This window comes from Armigeres subalbatus, unplaced genomic scaffold, assembly GCF_024139115.2.
Source record: "Armigeres subalbatus isolate Guangzhou_Male unplaced genomic scaffold, GZ_Asu_2 Contig982, whole genome shotgun sequence".
NCBI classification, from domain to species: Eukaryota; Metazoa; Arthropoda; class Insecta; order Diptera; family Culicidae; genus Armigeres; species Armigeres subalbatus.
This window is the reverse complement of record NW_026943791.1, coordinates 93,650-114,448: the sequence shown is the minus strand read 5'-3', so window position 1 is coordinate 114,448 and position 20,799 is coordinate 93,650. Positions and strand designations below refer to the sequence as shown.

Genomic DNA, 20,799 nt, shown 5'->3' with positions numbered 1-20,799 from the left:
TAATAATAATAATAAAACTTTCGTATTTATCAATCATTTATTTCGCTAGTATCAAACCATTAATAAATTACCGTTCATACCGAAACTATAAATTACCGTTCATTGATGTAAGTCCTTGAAAATGTCTATAAACCAACATGTAACTGTTATCATTATTTCCATACAAAAATAGTTAAGAAAGCTCCATGACAAAACCAATCTTTGCTAGAGCTTTCCGCCCATGTTGTTTGCCAATGGAACAGAGTTCCGTGTTCTACGATTCTACGAGCAAGGAAGAACCGAGCAACCCACTACTATCAAGGAAGCAAATGGAACAGATCGGTAAACTACATAAAAAATATGGCAGAGTAGGAGTGACTAGGTGCATACATCACGACCATGGGTAATGCACGTTTGTTTTGCTTTGAAGATGCTGTACTGAGTGGTATTGAAATTGATTAGTTCAATACCCTTAGCTATTGGTATTGTTCTAAGCTTTTGAGTACTTATAAAATGTATTGCTTAACAAAGACTTTAAGGATGAAACATCAAAAATACTAAGGATAACTAATTAAATCTAATAGTAACATAACTTTGCAAGCAATTCAAAATTATTCGAGTGGTCCAAAATATGTTAAATAGGTGGTCCAAAATTAAATCTTACATATCTTCAGAATTTTTGATATTTTGGTTCTCTCAGTGGGATTTACAAACATTTTTACCTACAAATCCTACCTAGCATTCATCACTTTTTAGTTCCGTAGGGAATTGATCAAGAATTATTGCAACATCTAACTTTTATTCGAAAAATTGTTTGTCCATCTCCTAAAGTGGTCCAAAATACCTCCCTTACCCTACGTGATGAATATTTTTAAGTTGTTTATGGTAAGGGGTATACTCTTAAAAATGGTGAACAGGTACAAAACTGATCTGTTACTTATGTCCTTTTGTAAAATTAAGCTAGATTCTCCCTATGGCATTTGGGTAACAATATTTTACTTTAAAAATATTAAACAAAATTAATTTTCTTTTATTCGTATTCTTTTTTCTTCGTTTTTTGCATCATGCATATAATGCAAAAAAAAATCAATAAAAATTCCGCGGAATTTGTTTATATTTCGTTTCGTTTCGTAAAATTTCAAATCATATGGACCTCGATTTCGTTTCGTTTCGAAGTTTCGGAAGTAAATCAGAATTTCGTTTCGTTTCGACCCAGCAATACCATTTCTAATTTCGTTTCGTTTCGTTTCGTCAGGAAAAAATGTGTTATCGCATACCCTTAACGAGTATTCCGAATCATCCGTTTAGCTCATTAATAATCAGTTATAAACGTGTGTTTTGTTCCCGGTATAAAAATCCTTATGAAAATGAATTTACTAATTCGTGATTTGGATACACTTTTAGTGGGCTCCGAAGAGTTCACCCGGAGCTTTGGTGAAACAGTCAAGGAAACAGTTGAAACTTGTTTACTTTTTGCATCCATAAGAAGCAAGCAAAAAGTTCAAGTGTTGCCAGTATTATTTTCTCGATGTCATGAATTTTCATACGTTGCCATTTCGACAGTTTTTCGCTCCGCCGGTCTCTGGTTTTAGGGTTGCTAATGATTACCAATGGAGTATCCGGTGGAATGGTGTTCATTACAATTGATTTATACAGCGGCTACTATAAAATACGGGTGGCTGAAAGCAGCAAACAGTTAACGGCATTCTCAACAATGGACAGCCTTGGGTGCATGGGTTCACTGTTAACCTGAAGAAAAGTCAATTTTTCAAGCACTCGGTAGAGTTTCTTGGTTTCGAAGTGTCGAAGGAAGGAATGACACCCGGTCAACGAAAAATATAGGCGGTGAAGATGTTTCCTGTACCCGAAATCCGACTGGAAGTGCAGTAATTCCTGGGTTCGTCAAGATATTCTAAATGATTTGTGGAGAACTATGGATTGCGAGCGAGTGCAATGGTGAAACTTTTGAAGCAGGATCAAGAGTTTGTGTGGAATGCAGAGCAAGCGGAATTGTTTGAAGATTTGAAATCAGCATTTGTTTCGCAACCGGTTCTAGCACTGTACGATGGTTCCAGGGACGTAGAACTGCATACTGATGCATCAGCGGTTGGATTAGGGGGTATTTTGCTGCAGTTGAATGTCGAAGGCTGGAAACCAGTCAGCTTTTTCAGCAGAAAAACGAGTGATCAGGAACAAAAGTATTTCAGCTACGAACTAGAGGTATTAGCTTTCGTCTCCAGCGTAGAGACGTTCAAAGCAGTGACGGGAAATGTCATATCGATGTCATGGGACTAACTTGCTAATAACTTTTCTCACAAGTCATTTACAATTATGTTTTCCATATAAACATGTAGCCCTCAAATGACACGAAAACTTTTTCTAATAGGTAATTTCTCTAAATATGATATTGGAGGCGTGAGAGCCGAATTAGTGTCAGATCACATTAATGTCATGACATTCCGTGACCTTTTTTTCAATCTCGCTCTCATGGCTCACACTTTGTATTTAGAACAATGATCTGTTCGACAAAGTTCTAGGACCCTTTAAGTACTACATGTTAATCAAAAAATCCGAACTGTAGATGACTTTTGGAAAAAGTTATTACGAAATTAGTAATAGCAATGCCATGACATTTTTTTGACATTTCCCATCACTGGTTCAAAGTGATAACTGACTGCAGTGCCGTAACGCAGCCATTGGCGAAAAAAGATATTTGTCGACGTGTTGCCAGATGGATTTTGAAATAGCAAGAGTTCAATCTGTCATAAGACGAGTTTGAACAATCCCATTGAATTCCACCACTTAATTGTATCCTGACAGATACGTCTTCGACCTCAGCTTGATTTTGACTCGACTCGTGTCGAGTCAAGTACAAGACACTGAAGACGGCCTTACTGTTGAGGTCGAAATACGTATCTGTCAGGATACAATTAAGTGGTGGAATTCAATGGGATTGTTCAAACTCGTCTTATGACAGGTGAAAACATTCCACTAAAAAGCTCAAAATAATTTTCTTATCAAGAGTTCAATCTCAAAATAGAGCATCGAGCATGAACCAAAATGCGGCATGTCGACTCACTTAGCCGAAATGCCACAGAGAACCAGAGGATCAAGTGCCCGTAATGTTTCATATTATGCAACTCGAGATCGATGAAGGTGATTTCCTTGTCACTATGCAGCGTCAAGACCCGAAGTTGAGGGAGATTGTGGATTCGTTGAACAGGCCAATTCAGAATAACACCGACCAGAAAATGCGACACGATTATACGTTGGTTCGTAACCGATTGATGCGACGAGTTGGGGGTGAGCTGAAGTGGCACCCGAGCGAGTGCGATGGAGAATACTCAAAGCTTATCACGACTACATGGGACATATGCCGGAGGATAAAGTATTGGAAAACCTGCGGTAGAAGTTTTGGTTTAAGAGAGTGCGGCATTATGTAAAGAAATTTATTAAGGTTTTTCCGAAATGTGCATACTATATGGCAAAGGGAGGGCAGTTGGAAGGCAAGTTGAATCCGGTTCCAAAGAGTCCTGTTCCGTTCCAGACCCTACATTTGGATCATGTAGGTCCGTTTCCGTCATTTATCAACAGAAATGTACACGTGTTGGTAATAATAGACGGATTCTCAAAGTTTGTTTTTCTACAAGCAGTGTGAACAACACGCTCCGATCATGTGGCGAAGATAATGCGTGACGTAATGGCGATGTTTGGAACTCCTCAAAGGATCATTACCGACCGTGGTACAGCATTTACGGCTAGGAATTTTCGGAAATTTTGTGAGGACTACCAAATTCTTCATATTTTGGTAGCAGTCGGGTCACCGAGAGCGAACGGCCAAGTGGAACGAGCAAATCGCAGTTCGTACAATGCTACAAGATAATCATCGTAAGTGGGATATGAACTTGCCTGTAGTACAATGGGCCTTAAACAGTACGCCTAATACCACTACTGGAGTATCTCCAAGCCAGCTGGTTCTAACTAACAATCCGAGAGATTTTGAAATAGTACTACCGATTTATGGTGAATCAGATAAACCGTGTGGAGAATATCGACGAACTGAAACTACGAGCAAACGACAACATCAGGACCAAGGAGAAGCAACAGAAGGGTTATTACGATGCAAGAAGGCGAGAAGCGAAGAAGTATATGTTGGGCGACATGGTCTTGGCTGAAAAGGCGAATTGATAGCTATTGGCGGCAGCCGAAAATTGGGGCCGAAATTTGACGGACCATACATGGTAGCTGAAGCATTTGGCCATGATCGTTATCGAATCCATGATGCTCCAGGGGCACAGCGAAAACAACGGATGATTGTGAAGTGAAATGGATTAATTCTATGCTTCATTATTGAAATATTTGTGATTTTTTCACTTACCCCACTGTACCTTAGTCATAATAATAACACAAAAATGTGTATGTGTGTGTTTTATTAGAAATTTTAATCATTCGAGGGTTCAAATTTTCCGAAAAGAACCAGCGCCAGAATACTAATGGCGCATTTTTCGCCATAAACAGCCGCACAATTGGAATTTTCATGTCTCATCGCTTTGCTGTAGTCATCTTGAAGGTCATCCTTTAATGGAACACTGCAAATATACAACACATTCGAACCATTAAGTCTTCCATCAATCGCAGAACTGAACCATGACCAACCTGAACACAAGCCTGACTATATCCACCATCATGGACTTTCCTTGTGGAAGAAGTAGATTCGCGCTTCACATATGGCTCGCAAAACACACGATTTCATCTGCAAACGGTGGCTGAAAATCGACGGTTCGATTGTATTAGTAAGACGGTTTACAGTCACCGCCACATAATACTACATACCTGTGCCCTAAAATGTGTTCAATTGTATGATACAAATCTCGCCTTTCGCGGTAGTGATAAAAATTTTCCCAATCGCGATGTTGACTGATGTTAAACCTGTCTTCCTCTTCTATAAAATCGTTACCATTTGAATCGTCCACAGCTGCCGCTTTGCGATTGAAATTTGTCTGATCGCGTCGTTTGTTAGACTCATAAATCGGGCTTATGCCTGGTTGCTGATATGGATTGTAGGAGTTTGGTGCGAACCAGTCCGATCTATCTTTGCCATATCCCGGAGGTACCCATGTTTCCGGATGATCTTTCAGATACGATTGTAGCTCCATTTCCGATACTTCATGCCCGAGGTGATGTTCATGCTGTGAATATTTCAACGGAACTGCGGGTGCGGGTGGTTTCGATGTCGTTGTTTGCTTTGGAGCCGTCGGGGGAGGTAACACTGGCCCTTTTGCCTTCACAAATATTTCACCAAGTTTAAATTGCGAAATGCGGTTAGTATAGTCTGGAAGAGGGTATAACAAATCCCACTCTATAAGACCAAAAGACGTCGCTGGATAACGAAATATTAGAATTTTCGCTGCCGCAATGGTCACCTGTAAATAAGTTAATAAAATTAAAATAATTTCGAGAATAACAATTTGTTTCAAACTCACAAGTGCTAAAGCACTTTTTGGGAATAGCAGAAACCTCTTTGCCCTTGACAATGTCTTCTCAGCGTTAGTTGCATTCTGACTATACACAACGGAATCATTTGCTTCATTAATTGTAAAACTAGCGACCTCATAGGTTGCTATTAAAACTAAGAAAAGGATCAGCTTCATCGTTGATACGAATGCTTTATCTCACTGACTAGTCGATCAATACTTTTGAAGCTTATAACAACATATATTTAAAGCAAACCAGCGAGATGTGGGCAAGGCTCTAAACAGTACTTAATCAATTAAACTGTAACACCGCGCAACAACAATTTTATTATCGTTTATTTCTTCTCACAGATGTGCTAAAAACTATTTCATAGACGCTCGAAAATGAGATGCAGTCAATATTCCAAAAGATGGTCTAGTTTCTCCTATGAAGTGCATACAAGACAAATACCGTCAACAGGGGTAACAATGGGACAAGTTGGGGGTGCGAATGGGCTGCTTTTTCAATTACTATGAATGTCTTTATAATTGAAAAATTGTTCCTTTTTTCCATCTCACTGAACAGATATTCATCTTAGTGCGAAACAATGAAATATAGCACCAATCAGTCGCTTCTTTTTGCTACCATACGTACTCATATGCGTGATATTTATGAAAGGTGGCCCAGGATCCGTAACCCTGCATATCTGAGGAAAAGAAAACTAAAATATGAGACACCTATTTGAACGATTCAGATATCCGACCTATACAATGTTCATAAAAGCTATGACCCAATGTCACACCTGTTGACGGTATTCTGATATCTTCTAAACCACTCGCACATGAATGATGATGACGGTGAGGACAGTTTGATTGTCTCAGTGTGGTGGCACTGCTGTATCGAAGCGTCGGAACAACCTGGCTGCAAAATAGATTCATCGACATCCTTTCATTGCAGGACAGATGCTCTCGCAGGAGAATCGCATGTTGTCGTGCTTCTCGTGACGAGTGATTCCTTAACTTTGAAGAATAATTACATTGGAAACAACCGTGATATGACGGAAAGAAACAATAAAATATAGACCAGACGCTGTTTTGGAAGGGTTTTGTTTATTCTAGATTATGTACAGTGAAATGTTTCCAAAACGGTAATTTGGCCTGGTGTGATGATCGTTTGATAAAAGCAAAGCAGCATTGCAGAAACTACAGTCGTGAGAAAAAACGGTGAGTATTGAAATCCGCCCTAATAAAATCAGATGTGTGATAAAATCCACTTGCACAAAGTGCAGCACGTGAAGAATACCGCTCAAAAATGGCGTGTACCTAATGGAAACCGCTGATTGAAGAGAACGGTACGTAAAGAAGACCACCGCACAGTGGCTAAAACCGTGTTTAAAGCTCGATTATTCAAAGATAACCTTCATTATGCAATTCAGCGTAGTGGTGTCTTCGAGACGTTTTATCAGTAAGTTTATGCGCTTCTGTGGAGGTATTCAACTAACTGTTGAATCCTCTAAAAATGAGATGAAAAATTTATTTTTTCCACTTCACAACATATAAGGTTTGATTCTTCATAAAAACTATTTTATGGGGGTGGTGAGCATAAAACGTAACAAATCTCCACAAGTAAACGAAATACGAACTTGTTGTCTTCGACAAAGTTTTCTAGGAGAACTTTTGCTACAACTCTTACGAAGACATATGAACCGTTTGTTTGAAAAACTGCATATGTGGCATTTTTGGCCAAAAATACGTATTCTGGCAAAAAAAAAGGAAAAAAAAATTTTGTTCAGGAATGTATGAAAAAAATTTCGTTTGTTTGAGAAACTACATATGTCCACGTACTTTCAAGAGCAATTGTGGAGAAAAGTCGATACTGCAGCGAACCGCCAGGTGGTCGCTGTGAGTGTAGCCATCATCTACCCTCCAGTTCGAACTACTCCTTTGGCCAGGGCTCCAGAACGTAACGTCGATAATCGACTCGGCCCCGTTCCAGCTGTAGGTACTTTTGGTACCGATATTGGCCAGATCCATATCCAACATGGCCAGTGATTCCAGCAGGATCTTCCCGGTTGATTCGTGGAACGGCTTCCCCACTCCATGGCCCAAGCGTTGAAGTCCCCCGCTATCACCACCGGCCTACGCCCCATTCAGGTAGCCGTAAAACAATCCAGCATACGACCCAACTGCTCGATCGACTATCGAAGAGCCGCATAGCAGCTGCAGAAGAAGACCCCGTTGATTTTGGCAATGACGAAGCCCTCGTCTGTCGAAGACACCAACTGTTGAACTGAATATTTCCCCGGTGTCCATATCGCCGCCATTTTAGACCCATCGGTGACCCAATTACCGTTCCTGGCGGGTACCCGGTAAGGATCTATGATGGCAATATCCGTCCCCCATTCAGCAACTGTCTGACACAGCAGTTGCTGGGCTGCATCACAGTGGTTCAGGTTTAGCTGCGTTACCTGCACTGTGATTTTGCAGCACGCTTAAACGCCGGGCACTTCGAACCCCCCATGGGGTGCTTGCTGTTCACAGCTTTGCTGGAACAAATCAAACAATTGGGAGGGTTCGTGCAGCATTGTGCCTTATGTCCCTCCAATCCGCAGCGTCAGCAGAGCGTACGGGGCTGCGGTGGGCGTCTCCACTTCACACTGTCGCCGCAGTGCCGTGACGAGCTCTTCGACTTGATCTCGTCCAGGTCTTTAACCCTTAGATTCACCTCCGTCGTGAGTGCCCTCACCTTGACCATCTCGACTAGGACTTCCTCCGCCAACTTCTTGTAGGCGTCGCCCTTTTGCGAGACGCCCTGCTTCAGCTCGAGGATTCTCGCCCATCCGGGTATGTCTCATTCGACGTACGTCGGCGCCGAGTTCACCGAGCTTGACGTCACTCCTCATCGCCTTCAAGACGCCTGAGTACTTAGCGTTGTCCGTCTTGAAGACTAGGGCATCGCCCCTGGAGCGATTGGCGCCTACCCTAGGTAATCTGCTCAACAGACATCCTGGGTTGTCCAGGAAGTGCGGGGTTAGGGACCACCTTCAACAGCAAACGAGGGAGGCAGGGCTGCGTCCCCGACCCGCTAAACCGTTTCTATTGCCGCCAAGCCCATCGTCCCTTCGGGACAACCAGAAAGTAATGCTTCAAAGGGGGGCCAGTGCATAACGCACCCTCGAGGTTAGCTACGTGTCCTTGCAACGTCGAACATCGTGACTCGCTTTTTTAGAAGAACACCATGGTATCGTGCCAGCGCATTGCCGGCTTTCCAGGTGGCCTTACCACGCCCTCGGAAGGTGGGAAGGGTCGACTTCGCGCCTGCTTCCCTCTGCATGACTGGTATCAAGAATGATGATGCCGCGTGCACCCCAAATTGACCTCTCTGCGATAGGGCCTATTCGCCAGCACACAGAGGGACTTGCCGACGCGGTGCTTTCGCCTGCCCCAGTCTTGACGAGGACCCCTTTCCGTCCTCGGGCTCGGAACCCGCCCGGTTGACCGACGCCGCGAAAGCGACGATACCATGTTGTTCTTTGCGCGGCCACTTATTCGATAAAAGGATCGAGTTCGACCACAGGGCACCGGTATGACCCATGAAGCCGACTCCGAACCCTTGGACCACCTCTTATTTGCGCCTGAACTAGCCATTCCTCGAGTCCACGCGCCACCTTCTGTGTCGCTCCTAAACGATTTGGACGATAGCCAATAAAACGGCGTTCCAACTTCATCTTTACACATCCTCCGGACTAGGTTGTCCGGGCTAGTGTCCAGACCACATGTGGTAAGCATGTGGTCACGCATTGTGCGAAAACGCGGACACACGAACAACACGTGTTCCGCCGTTTCCTCTAAACCTGCGCACACCGGACACTCGGGCAAGGCCGAGTGTCCGAACCGGTGTAGGTACTGTCTGAAGCAACCATGGCCTGTAAGGACCTGTGTCAGGTGGAAAGTGATTTCCCCATAGCGCCTCTTGACCGCCTATCTCCGGTATCTACCTATGTGTCCATGTACCCTTAGTGGAACTGTCCCACGCACACTGCCATTTGACCATTGAGGCCAACCTGACAGTCCAACGGATGCCTGTCGTGTCGCGCATTTCGAAGCACTCTACACAGTATAAACATGTTACAGCATATATGATGTAACAAAAAGGCTCCGTTCGATTCGACTCAATTTTCCATCACTTTTTAAAATTATAGGTCCTCTTTACTATAGAGCTTGTATTCAATATTGCATACAAGAAAAGGTTGGATGTAAAACTAGAGGCTATTGAACACAAAAACAAGCTTTTAAATATTTCCATGGCATGTAATTTTCAGAATTTTTAACTGTGTATGTCTTCACCGATAACGATGTCAATAGGCATCATACCGGTGATGACGCAAAGTGCATCGTGCGACACGGTACGGTACGCGCTCGCAACTCTTAGGCACATGAGCCTATACGTACTTTCTAACTTCGTTCTGTAGCAGTTAATACGCAGGGCCGTGCCCCAAGCTGGCCCCCCATACCTCAGTATGGACAGAGCAACGCTAGCCAGAAGCTTGCGCTTGCTGGCATAAACCGCAGAGCTATTGGACATCATCCGGGACAATGCCACTATAGCTGTGGAGGCACCCTTGCAGGAGTAATTGACGTAACTACCAAAGGTGAGCTTATCGTCGATCATTACCCCCAAGAGTTTGATGGACCGTTCAGAGGTGACCGTGCAGTTGCCTGCCCTTATCACCGCATGTTGCTCCGACTTTCGGTTGTTAACAACAACCACCTCAGTCTTGTGGTGAGCCAGTTCTAACTTCCTGGAACTCATCCACTCCTCCACAATTGCGATCGAGTGGGCTGCAGTCAACTCCACCTCTTTGATCGATTCGCCGTAGACCTCCAGCGTAATATCGTCAGCAAAGCCGACGATTACCACGCCCACCGGGAACTTCAACCTCAAGACACCGTCGTACATGACGTTCCATAACACCGGACCCAGTATGGAACCTTGCGGAACCCCTAGGGTTATGTTAAAGCACTTCCGACCCGCCTCCGTGTCGTATACCAGTACTCGATTCTGGAAGTAACTTCCGAGAATCTTGTACAGGTACTCGGGAATTCCAAGACGCAGGAGCGCATCTGCAATAGCTGCCCAACTGGCACTATTGAAAGCATTCCTCACGTCGAGAGTCACTACTGCACAATAGTGAACTCCCCTCCTCTTACGCTGGATAGCTATCTTCGCGGATTTGGTAACCGACAAGATAGCGTCTACGGTCGTCTTACCCTTTCGGAAGCCAAACTGGTTACTCGATAGACCATCCTCACCCTCCGTGCGTATCAACAACCTGTTGAGGATGATCTTCTCGAGCACCTTTCCCGCCGTATCAAGCAGGCATATTGGTCTATATGCCGACGGATCCCCCGGTGGTTTTCCGGCCTTTGGCAATAGGAGCAAGCCATAGTGATAAACTCTAGCCTTTTAGAAAAATCACTTTAATAAAGTCATTAAAAAAATAGGGCCAAGCTCTGCCTTTTCCATGCTTCAGGGAAGACTCCCTCGTCCAGGCATCTCTGCATGACAGATCTGAACATCTCGGGAGCCTCAGCAATGTCCGCTTTGATGACCAGGTTCGGAATACCATCCGGTCCTGGCGCCTTACCTACACTAAGGGACTGTGCAATCTCCGCAAGTTCCGCCACAGCTACTCTTCCCTCGTCAGCCACCCTGGCAGCTCCACAAAGGGAGGCCAGGGACTTGGGTCGTGACGTGGGAAGAGCCCCGCGATGATCCTCTCCAGCATCTCTGGAGACCGCTCTGTAGGGGCCATCGCCCCACGTGTCTTGGCCATTACGACCCTATAGGCGTCACCCCATGGATTCGCGTTGGCACTTTGACACAGGCCCTCGAAGCAGGCTTTTTTACTTGATCTAATCTCAGTCTTCAGAGCGGCTCTAGCAGCCACGAACGCCACTTGTGATCGCTGCATCCGCCTCCTTGCCCGTAGGCAGGCGCGGCGCAGGTTCGCAATTGCTTGAGTCCACCAGTAAGCCGGTGGTCTCCCATTCCTAGGGTGGACTTTCCTAGGCATGGTGGCATCGCATGCACGCGAGAGTACTGTTACCAGCTGCTCGCTGCTCAGACCGAGAGTATTGTGCTCGCGGCGGAGCGCTTCCTTAAGCACCTCGTCGTCGAAGTATGATGTCTTCCACATACGAGGGCTAGGCCTCGCCCCTTCTTCCGTCCGCTGAATGCTGGTCGTATAGTCGATACTGTAGCGAACCGCCAGGTGGTCGCTGTGAGTGTAGCTATCATCTACCCTCCAGTTCGAACTACTCGTTTGGCCAGGGCTCCAGAACGTAACGTCGATAATCGACTCGGCCCCACATTGGAACAACTCAGAAAAAAGACGGTCAAAACCTCATTGTGGCGTTTAATACAGATTTAGATCCATGATTTGTTCATAGAATGTGTTCAAAAAGCTGCCCGACAAAATCTAGAGCGTGAAATCCACTATTATGTTTTAATGCGATACCCGAGCAAAAAAAAAATTTTCACCAATTTTTTTTTGTTCGGGTTTTTGACAATGTTTTAGAATATTGTGTTATGAGAAATTTTGCAACGATACTGTATGTTTTCTTCCTAATTTTAAAGATTGAATCGTTGTTTTTCGATACTGCAGTCCAAAACTCATATAAAAATCGATTTTCAGTATTTTTAAAATAAATATACAACATATCAACACGTTTTATATCACAAAATAAAAATGGCACTAATATACGATCGTTTTCAGATAATACGGTCTTTCTGATTGGAATTTCAGTCAAATAGAACGGTTTTATTGAAAAAAATAGGCTATTTTATTGATTAAATATCAGCCTTATAGGCACATTTTGGCAGCTAGATTTCCGTTATTCTGAAAGCTGATTTTGTATAAAAGAAGCCAATGGCTTAAGCTCAGTTGGGTCTGATGAGGCTCTCTGATTTTTGTTCCAATTTTTATAGTGTAGTTTTCGATAAATATTTCTCTTTCTCATCATATACTCATTTCATCGGCCTTATTGTGGATTTATTTAATATTTCTATAAGTAGGGTGAGCGTACCCTTTGCTTATAATTCAGTGCCTAATTTAGCCAACTTTTGAAAAACATTGTTTTCAAACAAAATCGATTGGTTTTAGAAGTAAATTTGGTTAAATAATAAGTGTATCTTTATGAAAGCTAAAACATCGGCAAAACTTCTAAAATATGTTTAATAAATGCTCGAATATGGAGATATGGCCAAAAATCGGTACTGTACCCGTATAATACCTTATTGGTTGAGAAACTTGCACCTTAACGTTAATCGATAATGTGGCAATAACTGCTTCTTAATCAATTAAAGGCAAATTAAATTGAAACAAGAAAATCAGTATGCTTATATTTTACTTACTTATCATGTTCAAGCGCATATTTCTATCTTCCAGATCTTCAATACTCTTTGTGAGCGGGAGCTATAGCATTTTTTAGTACTATTTTAGTACAAACTGGATACAGGTGAAACAAAACCTTTTTTTTGTCGAAAATAGCACTTTAAGAATTGGAACAAAAATCAATTAGCCTCATCAGACCCAACTGATCTTTAGCCACTGGCTTCTTCTATATAAAATTGGCTTTCTGAATATCGTAAATCTAGCTGCCAAAGTGTGCCAATAAGGGTGACATTTTTTCATGAAATTGACCTATTTTTCCGATAAATGTTTTCCATTTGATAGAAATGTCAATAAGAAAATGCCATATTATCTTCAGATTAGCGTATGTCAGTGCTATTCAATGTTTTGTGATACAAAACGGGTCAAAACGTTGTATATTTAGTTTCGAAATATTGAAAATCGATTTTTATATTAATTTAAGACTGCAATATCGAAGAACAACGATTCAACACTTAAAATTAGGAGAAAAACATACAGTATCTTCAGCAAAATTTTTCAAAACACAATATTCTAAAACATTGTCAAAAACCCGAACAAAAAAAAAATGTGGAAAAAAATTTTTTTTGCTCGGGTATCGCATTGAACCATAATAGTGGATTTCACGGTCTAGATTTTGTCGGGCAGCTTTTTGAACACATTCTATGAACAAATCATGGATCTAAATCTGTATTAAACGCCACAATGAGGTTTTGACCGTCTTTTTTCTGAGTTGTTCCAATGTGGGCCCCGTTCCAGCTGTAGGTACTTTTGGTACCGACATTAGCCAAGTCCACATCCAATAAGGTTTCTAGCCGTGTGGTGTCGGCAGCTGGTTATCTGGCTAAGAATAACATTACGGATTGCCTGTTCCAGTGGTAAAAGTCCACCATACAGGTGACCCCTAATTCTCGGTGTGATGCGGCTTTATGCTTACCGTGCCTACGAATGAATGGTTAGGGGGGTCTAATAAGAACCTAACAGCAAACGGAGCCTGTGAAGCACCAGGGCCCCCTTCACAGTATTTTAGCCCTCGCTGCGCTAACCGGAGATATGGCGTAGTTGACTCTTTACTTCTCCGAGATAATCGGCTACTCTTATTCAACCTCATCGTGAGGTTAAATAAGAGTAGGGTTATGAATATGTGTTTTAATTAGTTTTCAACAAATTGTTACCTATATGGATTCGCATTATGCGTTTTTTACAATGTGCTTTGTGTATGTTACCTATATGGATTCGCATTATGCGTTTTTTTCACAGTGTACTCTGTGTTTCGTCTTTGACGTTCGGCTTCAGCTACTCTTGTTTAATCTCAACTTGAGTTTGAATAAGGGTGGGATTATGAATGTTTTTTACTTAGTTTTTCAACAAATTTTCACCTATATGGATTCGCATTATGCGTTTTTTTTTTACAATGTACTTTGTGTTTGTCACCTATATGGATTCGTATTATACGTTTTTCAAAGTGTAATCTGTGTTTCGTCTTTGATGTTTGGCTTCAGCTACTCTTGTTTAATCTCACCTTGAGGTTGAATAAGGGTGGGGTTATGAAAATGGTTTTTTTTACTTAGTTTTTTTTTAACAAATTGTCACCTATATGGATTCGCATTATGCGTTTTTTTTACAATCTACTTTGTGTATGTTACCTTTATGGATTCGCATTATGCGTTTTTCACAGTGTACTGTGTGTCTCGTCCTTGACATTCGGCTTCGGTTACTCTTGTTCAATCTCAACGTGAGATTAAATAAGAGTGGGGTTATGAATATGTGTTTTACTTAGTTTTCAACAAATTGTCACCTATATGGATTCGCATTATGCATTTTTTTTACAATGTACTTTGTGTATGTTACCTTTATGGATTCGCATTATGCGTTTTTCACAGTGTACTGTGTGTCTCGTCCTTGACGTTCGTCTTTGGCTACTCTTGTTCAATCTCAACGTGAGGTTAAATAAGAGTGGGGTTATGGATATGTATTTTACTTAGTTTTCAACAAATTGTCACCTATATGGATTCGCATTATGCGTTTTTTTACAATGTACTTTGTGTATGTTACCTATATGGATTCGCATTATGCGTTTTTTCACAGTGTACTCTGTGTTTCGTTCTTGACGTTCGGGTTCGGCTACTCTTGTTCAATCTCAAGGTGAGGTTCAATAAGAATTGGGTTATGAATATGTGTTTTACTTAGTTTTCAACAAATTGCCACCTATATGGATTCGCATTATGCGATTTTTACAATGTACTTTGTAATTGTCACCTATATGGATTCGCATTATGCGTTTTTACAGTGCACTCTGTGTTACGTCTTTGACGTTCGTCCATTGTTACGTCCTCTGTGTTTTTGTGACACCTCTCTTTAGTCCCTAGCTGAATGCGCCTACATAATTGGCTTTCCTATAAATGGTTCCATTCTCCTTTCCAACTTCACTTCCTCTTCCTTTCCCCTTTTCACTTCCTTTTCCGTCAGGTAAATGATGAGAAAGGCCAGTGAAGGCGATGGCACAAATCTCCCAAATTGAGGGGAACGTGCCTCCTGAGCCGACGTTCTGATACCTGATACCTGATACATTAGCCAAGTCCACATCCAACATGGCCAGTGATTCCAGCAGGATCTGCCCCCGTTGATTCGTGGATCGGCTTCCCCATTCCACGGCCCAAGCGTTGAAGTCCCCCGCTATCATCACCGGCCTACGCCCCATCAAATTAGCCGTCAAAAAATCTAGCATTCGACCGAACTGCTCGATCGACCATCGAGGAGGCGCATAGCAGCTGCAGAAGAAGACCCCGCTGATTTTGGCAATGACGAAGCCCTCGTGTGTCGAAGACACCAACTCTTGGACTGGGTATTTCCCCGTTGTCCATATCGCCGCCATTTTAGACCCATCGGTGACCCAATTACCGTTCCTGGCGGGTACCCGGTGAGAATCTATCCGTCCCCCATTCAGTAACTGTCTGACACAGCATCACAGTGGTTCAGGTTTAGCTGCGTTACCTGCACTGTGATTTTGCAGCACGCTTAAACGCCGGGCACTTCGAACCCTTCATGGGGTGCTTGCTGTTCGCAGCTTTGCTGGAACAGATCAAACAGTTGGAAGGGTTCGTGCAGCATTGTGCCTAATGTACCCCAATCCGCAGCGTCGACAGAGCTTGCTTCTGTCAGGGCCTTTGCAGTCCATTACTTGTGCCCCGGTTCCAGGCACTTGAAGCAAACTTCGGGTTGCTCATATATGCCCACAGGGATACCGACCACCCACCTTCACGCTCCCTAACTGACTACCTTTGCGTCCGCTGCAGATATCCGAACCAATGCTACCTGTGTCCCTGCCGAACCTTTCCGTAGCCGAACGGCTGCGGTGGACGCCTCCACTTCACACTGTCGCCGTAGTGCAGTGACGAGCTCTTCGACTTCGGTGATCTCGTCCAGGTCTTTAATCCTTAGATTCACCTCCATCGTGAGTGCCCTCACCTTGACCGTCTCGCTTAGGACTTCCTCCGCCAACTTCTTGTTGGATCATCTCGGGTACGTCTTATTCGACGTACGTCGGCGCCGAGTTCACCGAGCTTGACGTCACCCAAGCAACACCTCTTGTTTCTCAGTGAGTAACAACAACTGTGGTGTGACTTACTAAAGGTCTGACTTATGCACAACGCGTCGTATTTGGAACTCCTTTGTGACACAAAAAGCGCAAGAGGTGGAGCCTATTTGCAACATCTTGCGGCTACAATGAAAATAAAAACATAAAAACCAACCGGGAATTGAACCATTCCCGGTTGGTTTTTGTGTTTTTATTTTCATTGTCTTTTAGATTTACAACCTGCTACTGTAACTATCACACCATCAATTTTATTTGAAGATTCTGCTATAAGTGCACTACATAAACAACAAAGTCATTGGCAGCCCTTACTTTGCACCGTTCAATGTGGAAAAACGATCCATAAAAGAATGAAAAACGATTCATAAATAACATCTGAACAGTCTTCAAGGTGCAACATGTGTGAGATGTTCACCTAAGTTTGTGCACCCAATCAAACATTGCTTGCTATGTTCGAACTTGCACATAGCAATCTGAACACGAGCCTGAACTCCGATACACCCAGGCGCAATGTACAATGTTCAAACATCGAGTTTAAACTTGGGTTCAAACACGTGCCGCAAACATGTGCGCTTGAACACAAGAAAGGCTTCGTTTCGGTAAATGAATGGGTTGCTAGGGAAACTATTGTTGATTCTTCACGTTTCCCAGCCTTGTTATTCATATCTCGAATAAGAGAATTTAACCAAACTTCAATGAAGGTATGATTGAAAAATTGAAACATGTTGTGCACATTTTTCGCACTTGCATAACGAAGCGTTTATAGAGGTGAGGTCTGATTCAGGCCTTTCATTCATGACGTTTTAGGTTCGAATCTATTCTGAGCGAAGCTTTTTGTTCTATTTTCGAGGTTCTGAAAGCAATTTTTCTTAGTATTTCAGGATTCTGCAACCAACAAAAAACTGATTAGTGCATATTTCTAAAATTTTGGGATAAGATTTTCCTGACACGTTTATATGGGGATAATTCATTCTACTTACTTTGCGATAGTACTTGATAAATATACCGAGAATCTGAAGCGAAGTTCTGGGTTGCATAGAGATTTCTTTATTCCAGGGAGAGGGTTTTCGACCTTTTTGAAGAACCTTATGATCAACGGGGCTTTAATTCCAGTTTCGTATTTTTTTAGATTGTCATAATTGGAGATTTTATCTTTTATGAGAGCCATGTAGTTTATAAGACTTTTATGTTTAAGGATTTGTGGGCTCATTTCTGACCATCTCCATCGTTTTTGGTTAACAACCTCCCTCCCCCACTAAAAGTGTGTCTTAGAAATTTTTGGAATCAAAATCTCTATTTTATTCACGATATGCAAATCCCATCGTATCTAATAAAACAAAATGCATGCTTGCATATGCAACGGATATAAAATAATTAGGGGCTACATTTTAGACAGACGAACAGAGACTTATGTATTTTACCTCGTTTATAACATAAACGCAAGGACACTTTAATTAATCATTACATAGGAGGCTGCCGATTGTCTTACTGGGAAAATACACATAATATTCGGTTGTTATGAACATTAAGAATCTGAAAATTGTATGCAAAATGTTGAGTAAACAAATTGTTGTGATATTGAGATATCGGACTAAGTGCAAACCACCTGACACCACCACCACCACCAGTGGCACTATGACACTATTCATGTGCCATTCCTAAAAAAAATCCAAAGACAAGGATTCAAACACTAGTGCCCTGAGTGAACGCCAAACGAGTTACCACTAGGCTATCACCGCTACTCAAGTAGAGAAACCACTTGACCAATATGAACAGATGAACGGCATGCTGTGTGTAAACTGATGTTTAAACTTCCATGTTCAAACCCGTGTGTTTGAACTTGGGCGCACACTCGTGTTCAAACCGGGTGCGATTTTGGTTCGGTTTATGATGAACTCGGTTTGGATCTAGTATGCATGTTTGAGTGCGAACTTGCACACGGGAAAACTGCACTTGTTTAAACGCGGTTCATGTTTTCGTGAAGACTGCATCTGAATGTTCCATAACACGCTACCATAAATCCATAAAATAGTTCGAGAGATTCCATAAAGAATATTTTTATGATCCATAAATCCATTGAAAAATGATCCATAAAAACTATAAATTGATCCATAAAATTTTAAATTTGCGCTATTTATATCTTGATGATGATCCATGATTTCAGCCATATGATCCATAATTTTGGTCATATGATCCATAATTTTGATAATGTGATCCATAATGCTTGGAAAGAAGGCCAATGAAACTACATTAATTGATCCACACATTTTATAAAATCTATGGATCATTTATCAAAATTTATGGATCATATCACCAAAACTATGGATCATTTGAACAAAGTTATGGATCAAATGGCCAGAATTATGGATCATATGACTAAAATTATGGATCATATTACTGAAATTATGGATAATCATCCCGATAAAAATTGCGCAAATTTGAAGTTTTATGGATCAAAATACAGTTTTTATGGACCATTTTCCAAAAATTTATTTGCCATATGTTCATGAGAAAATAGCAAGAATTTAATTATTTTTCTTGACCATGTTATTGGAACATATTTCCCAATTAATTGCTAAATTTTAGCTTAGTTATGGATCGAAAAATTATTCTTTATGGAATCTCATTACATATTTTATGGATTTATGGTAGCATTTTAAGGAACATTCAGATGTTATTTATGGATCGTTTTCCAGTTTTTTATGGATCCGTCTTTATCGTTTATATGCAAAAGTATGTTTTGCCAAAGTCATTTGTAACTTCATTGTACCTTATACGGAACATGCAGGGGACTGTCAAAAATAAAATACTGATCAGCCGAGCTCAAAGTGTTTTGCAACATATCAGAAACATTGTCGTAACAGCAATGAACCGAAGTGTTATTAATTCTGCAACTTATCTGTTTTGTTTCTGATATGAAACACATCGAATTTAAACCACCCAAGAAGTCAGATGGGTAGAATATTGCGACGCCACTTAAACGGAAATCAAACATTGTGTTTTTGTGAAACTAGGAAGTGACTTTAATGTGACTCGATGTATTGCCAGTGTCTTCAATGCAATTTATTAGGAACAAACACCTATTTGAAAGATGTTGCGCGTGCTGCTTGGGCACTCCTCATCGCCTTCAAGACGTCCGAGTACTTAGCCTCGTCCGTCTTGATGACTAGGGCATCGCCCCTGGAGCGATTGGCGCCTACCCTAGACTTCTTGCTACCCTCATTCGCCTGGGCCTTCTTTTCGGCCCTTGACGTCTTCGGTTTCCTCTTGTTCTTGACCAAGGTCCAGGAGGCGTCATCCTCCTCTATTTCCCTGGTCTGGTGCGGCTGAGAGCTCTCAGCCTGCCGTAACCCCTTACCACCGTCTTTCCTGGGTGGACGGACCTTTCCAGGTCCTTCCTCCTCGGCTGCACACTGAGCTGTCGACTATTGCCTCTGGCCTCCTAGGCGGAGACCTGACCCAAGTAACACAATCTCGACCGATTTGGTTGCAACAACTTATATATGACTGGTTTTGGTCGTATATAAGTGACAGCAACTCGTTTATGACAATTGTGCTGCTTGGGGAACAACCCACCTCTTGCGAAGGGGTTGTCGCCTACACTACTACCACTAATTGAAAAATTGACTTGGTTTTCCATTTTGGTCCCACGAGTTGCTTGGGAAAAGAGGTCCACCACGCCAGAGCCCAGCATGACGCGGTAAGGGACAATTACTGTGGAGGGTGCCCAGGTACCCCACAGGCTCCGTTAAAGGCCTGGCCCATTATTTCACCCCCTGGCCATGCATCCCCTCGGCACGGGTCGCTTAACGCCTTGGGATTAGGATTACTTATTTTATTTTACTTTGTTTTTAATGCGCGAGAAAGGCATCACCAACGCTTTTTTAGATTTCATAATTTCCAATCTTCTAAAATGCAAATAATATAGATAAATTCAAAATAACATCATCTGATCGTAACGAACACATTTTTATTGATATTTTGTTTCTTTTGGTGTCTAGGTGGTAACGAAACTTGTAGAGTTTTTAGACATTCTGCAGAATACACGGTTATTTTTAGGTACTTTTTTTTTCTCTTGCATCTCCCTCCCTCTTCCTTTTGTCATAAAATGAAGAGCAAAACCATTCAACAAGGGCATTAAAGTGTGGGAACCCAACGTTGAGTAATCTCATGTTTACAAAAGTTGAGTGAAATTTATCTAACTTTTGGTTAGTTTCTAATTAAAATTGAGTTCATTAAATTTTACTTAATATTAAGTGAATTTTACTTAATTTCTAGAAAAAAATACTTAATTTTGGGCTCCTCCTACACTGAACCCCTGATTTTAGTGAAAAGTACC

The 20,799-nt window shown here is 42.0% G+C and overlaps 1 protein-coding gene across 1 annotated transcript; it reads right to left on the bottom strand.

Moving 5' to 3' along the window:
- Nucleotides 1-4,663: 4,663 nt before the first annotated feature.
- LOC134204933 (uncharacterized) lies at nt 4,664-5,630 on the bottom strand. Its single transcript, XM_062679746.1, has 3 exons — nt 5,463-5,630; nt 4,813-5,402; nt 4,664-4,745 (listed from the first exon to the last, which is right to left on the bottom strand). Exons 1-3 carry the CDS (start codon nt 5,628-5,630, stop codon nt 4,664-4,666), a joined length of 840 nt encoding a protein of 279 aa, XP_062535730.1.
- Nucleotides 5,631-20,799: the final 15,169 nt, after the last annotated feature.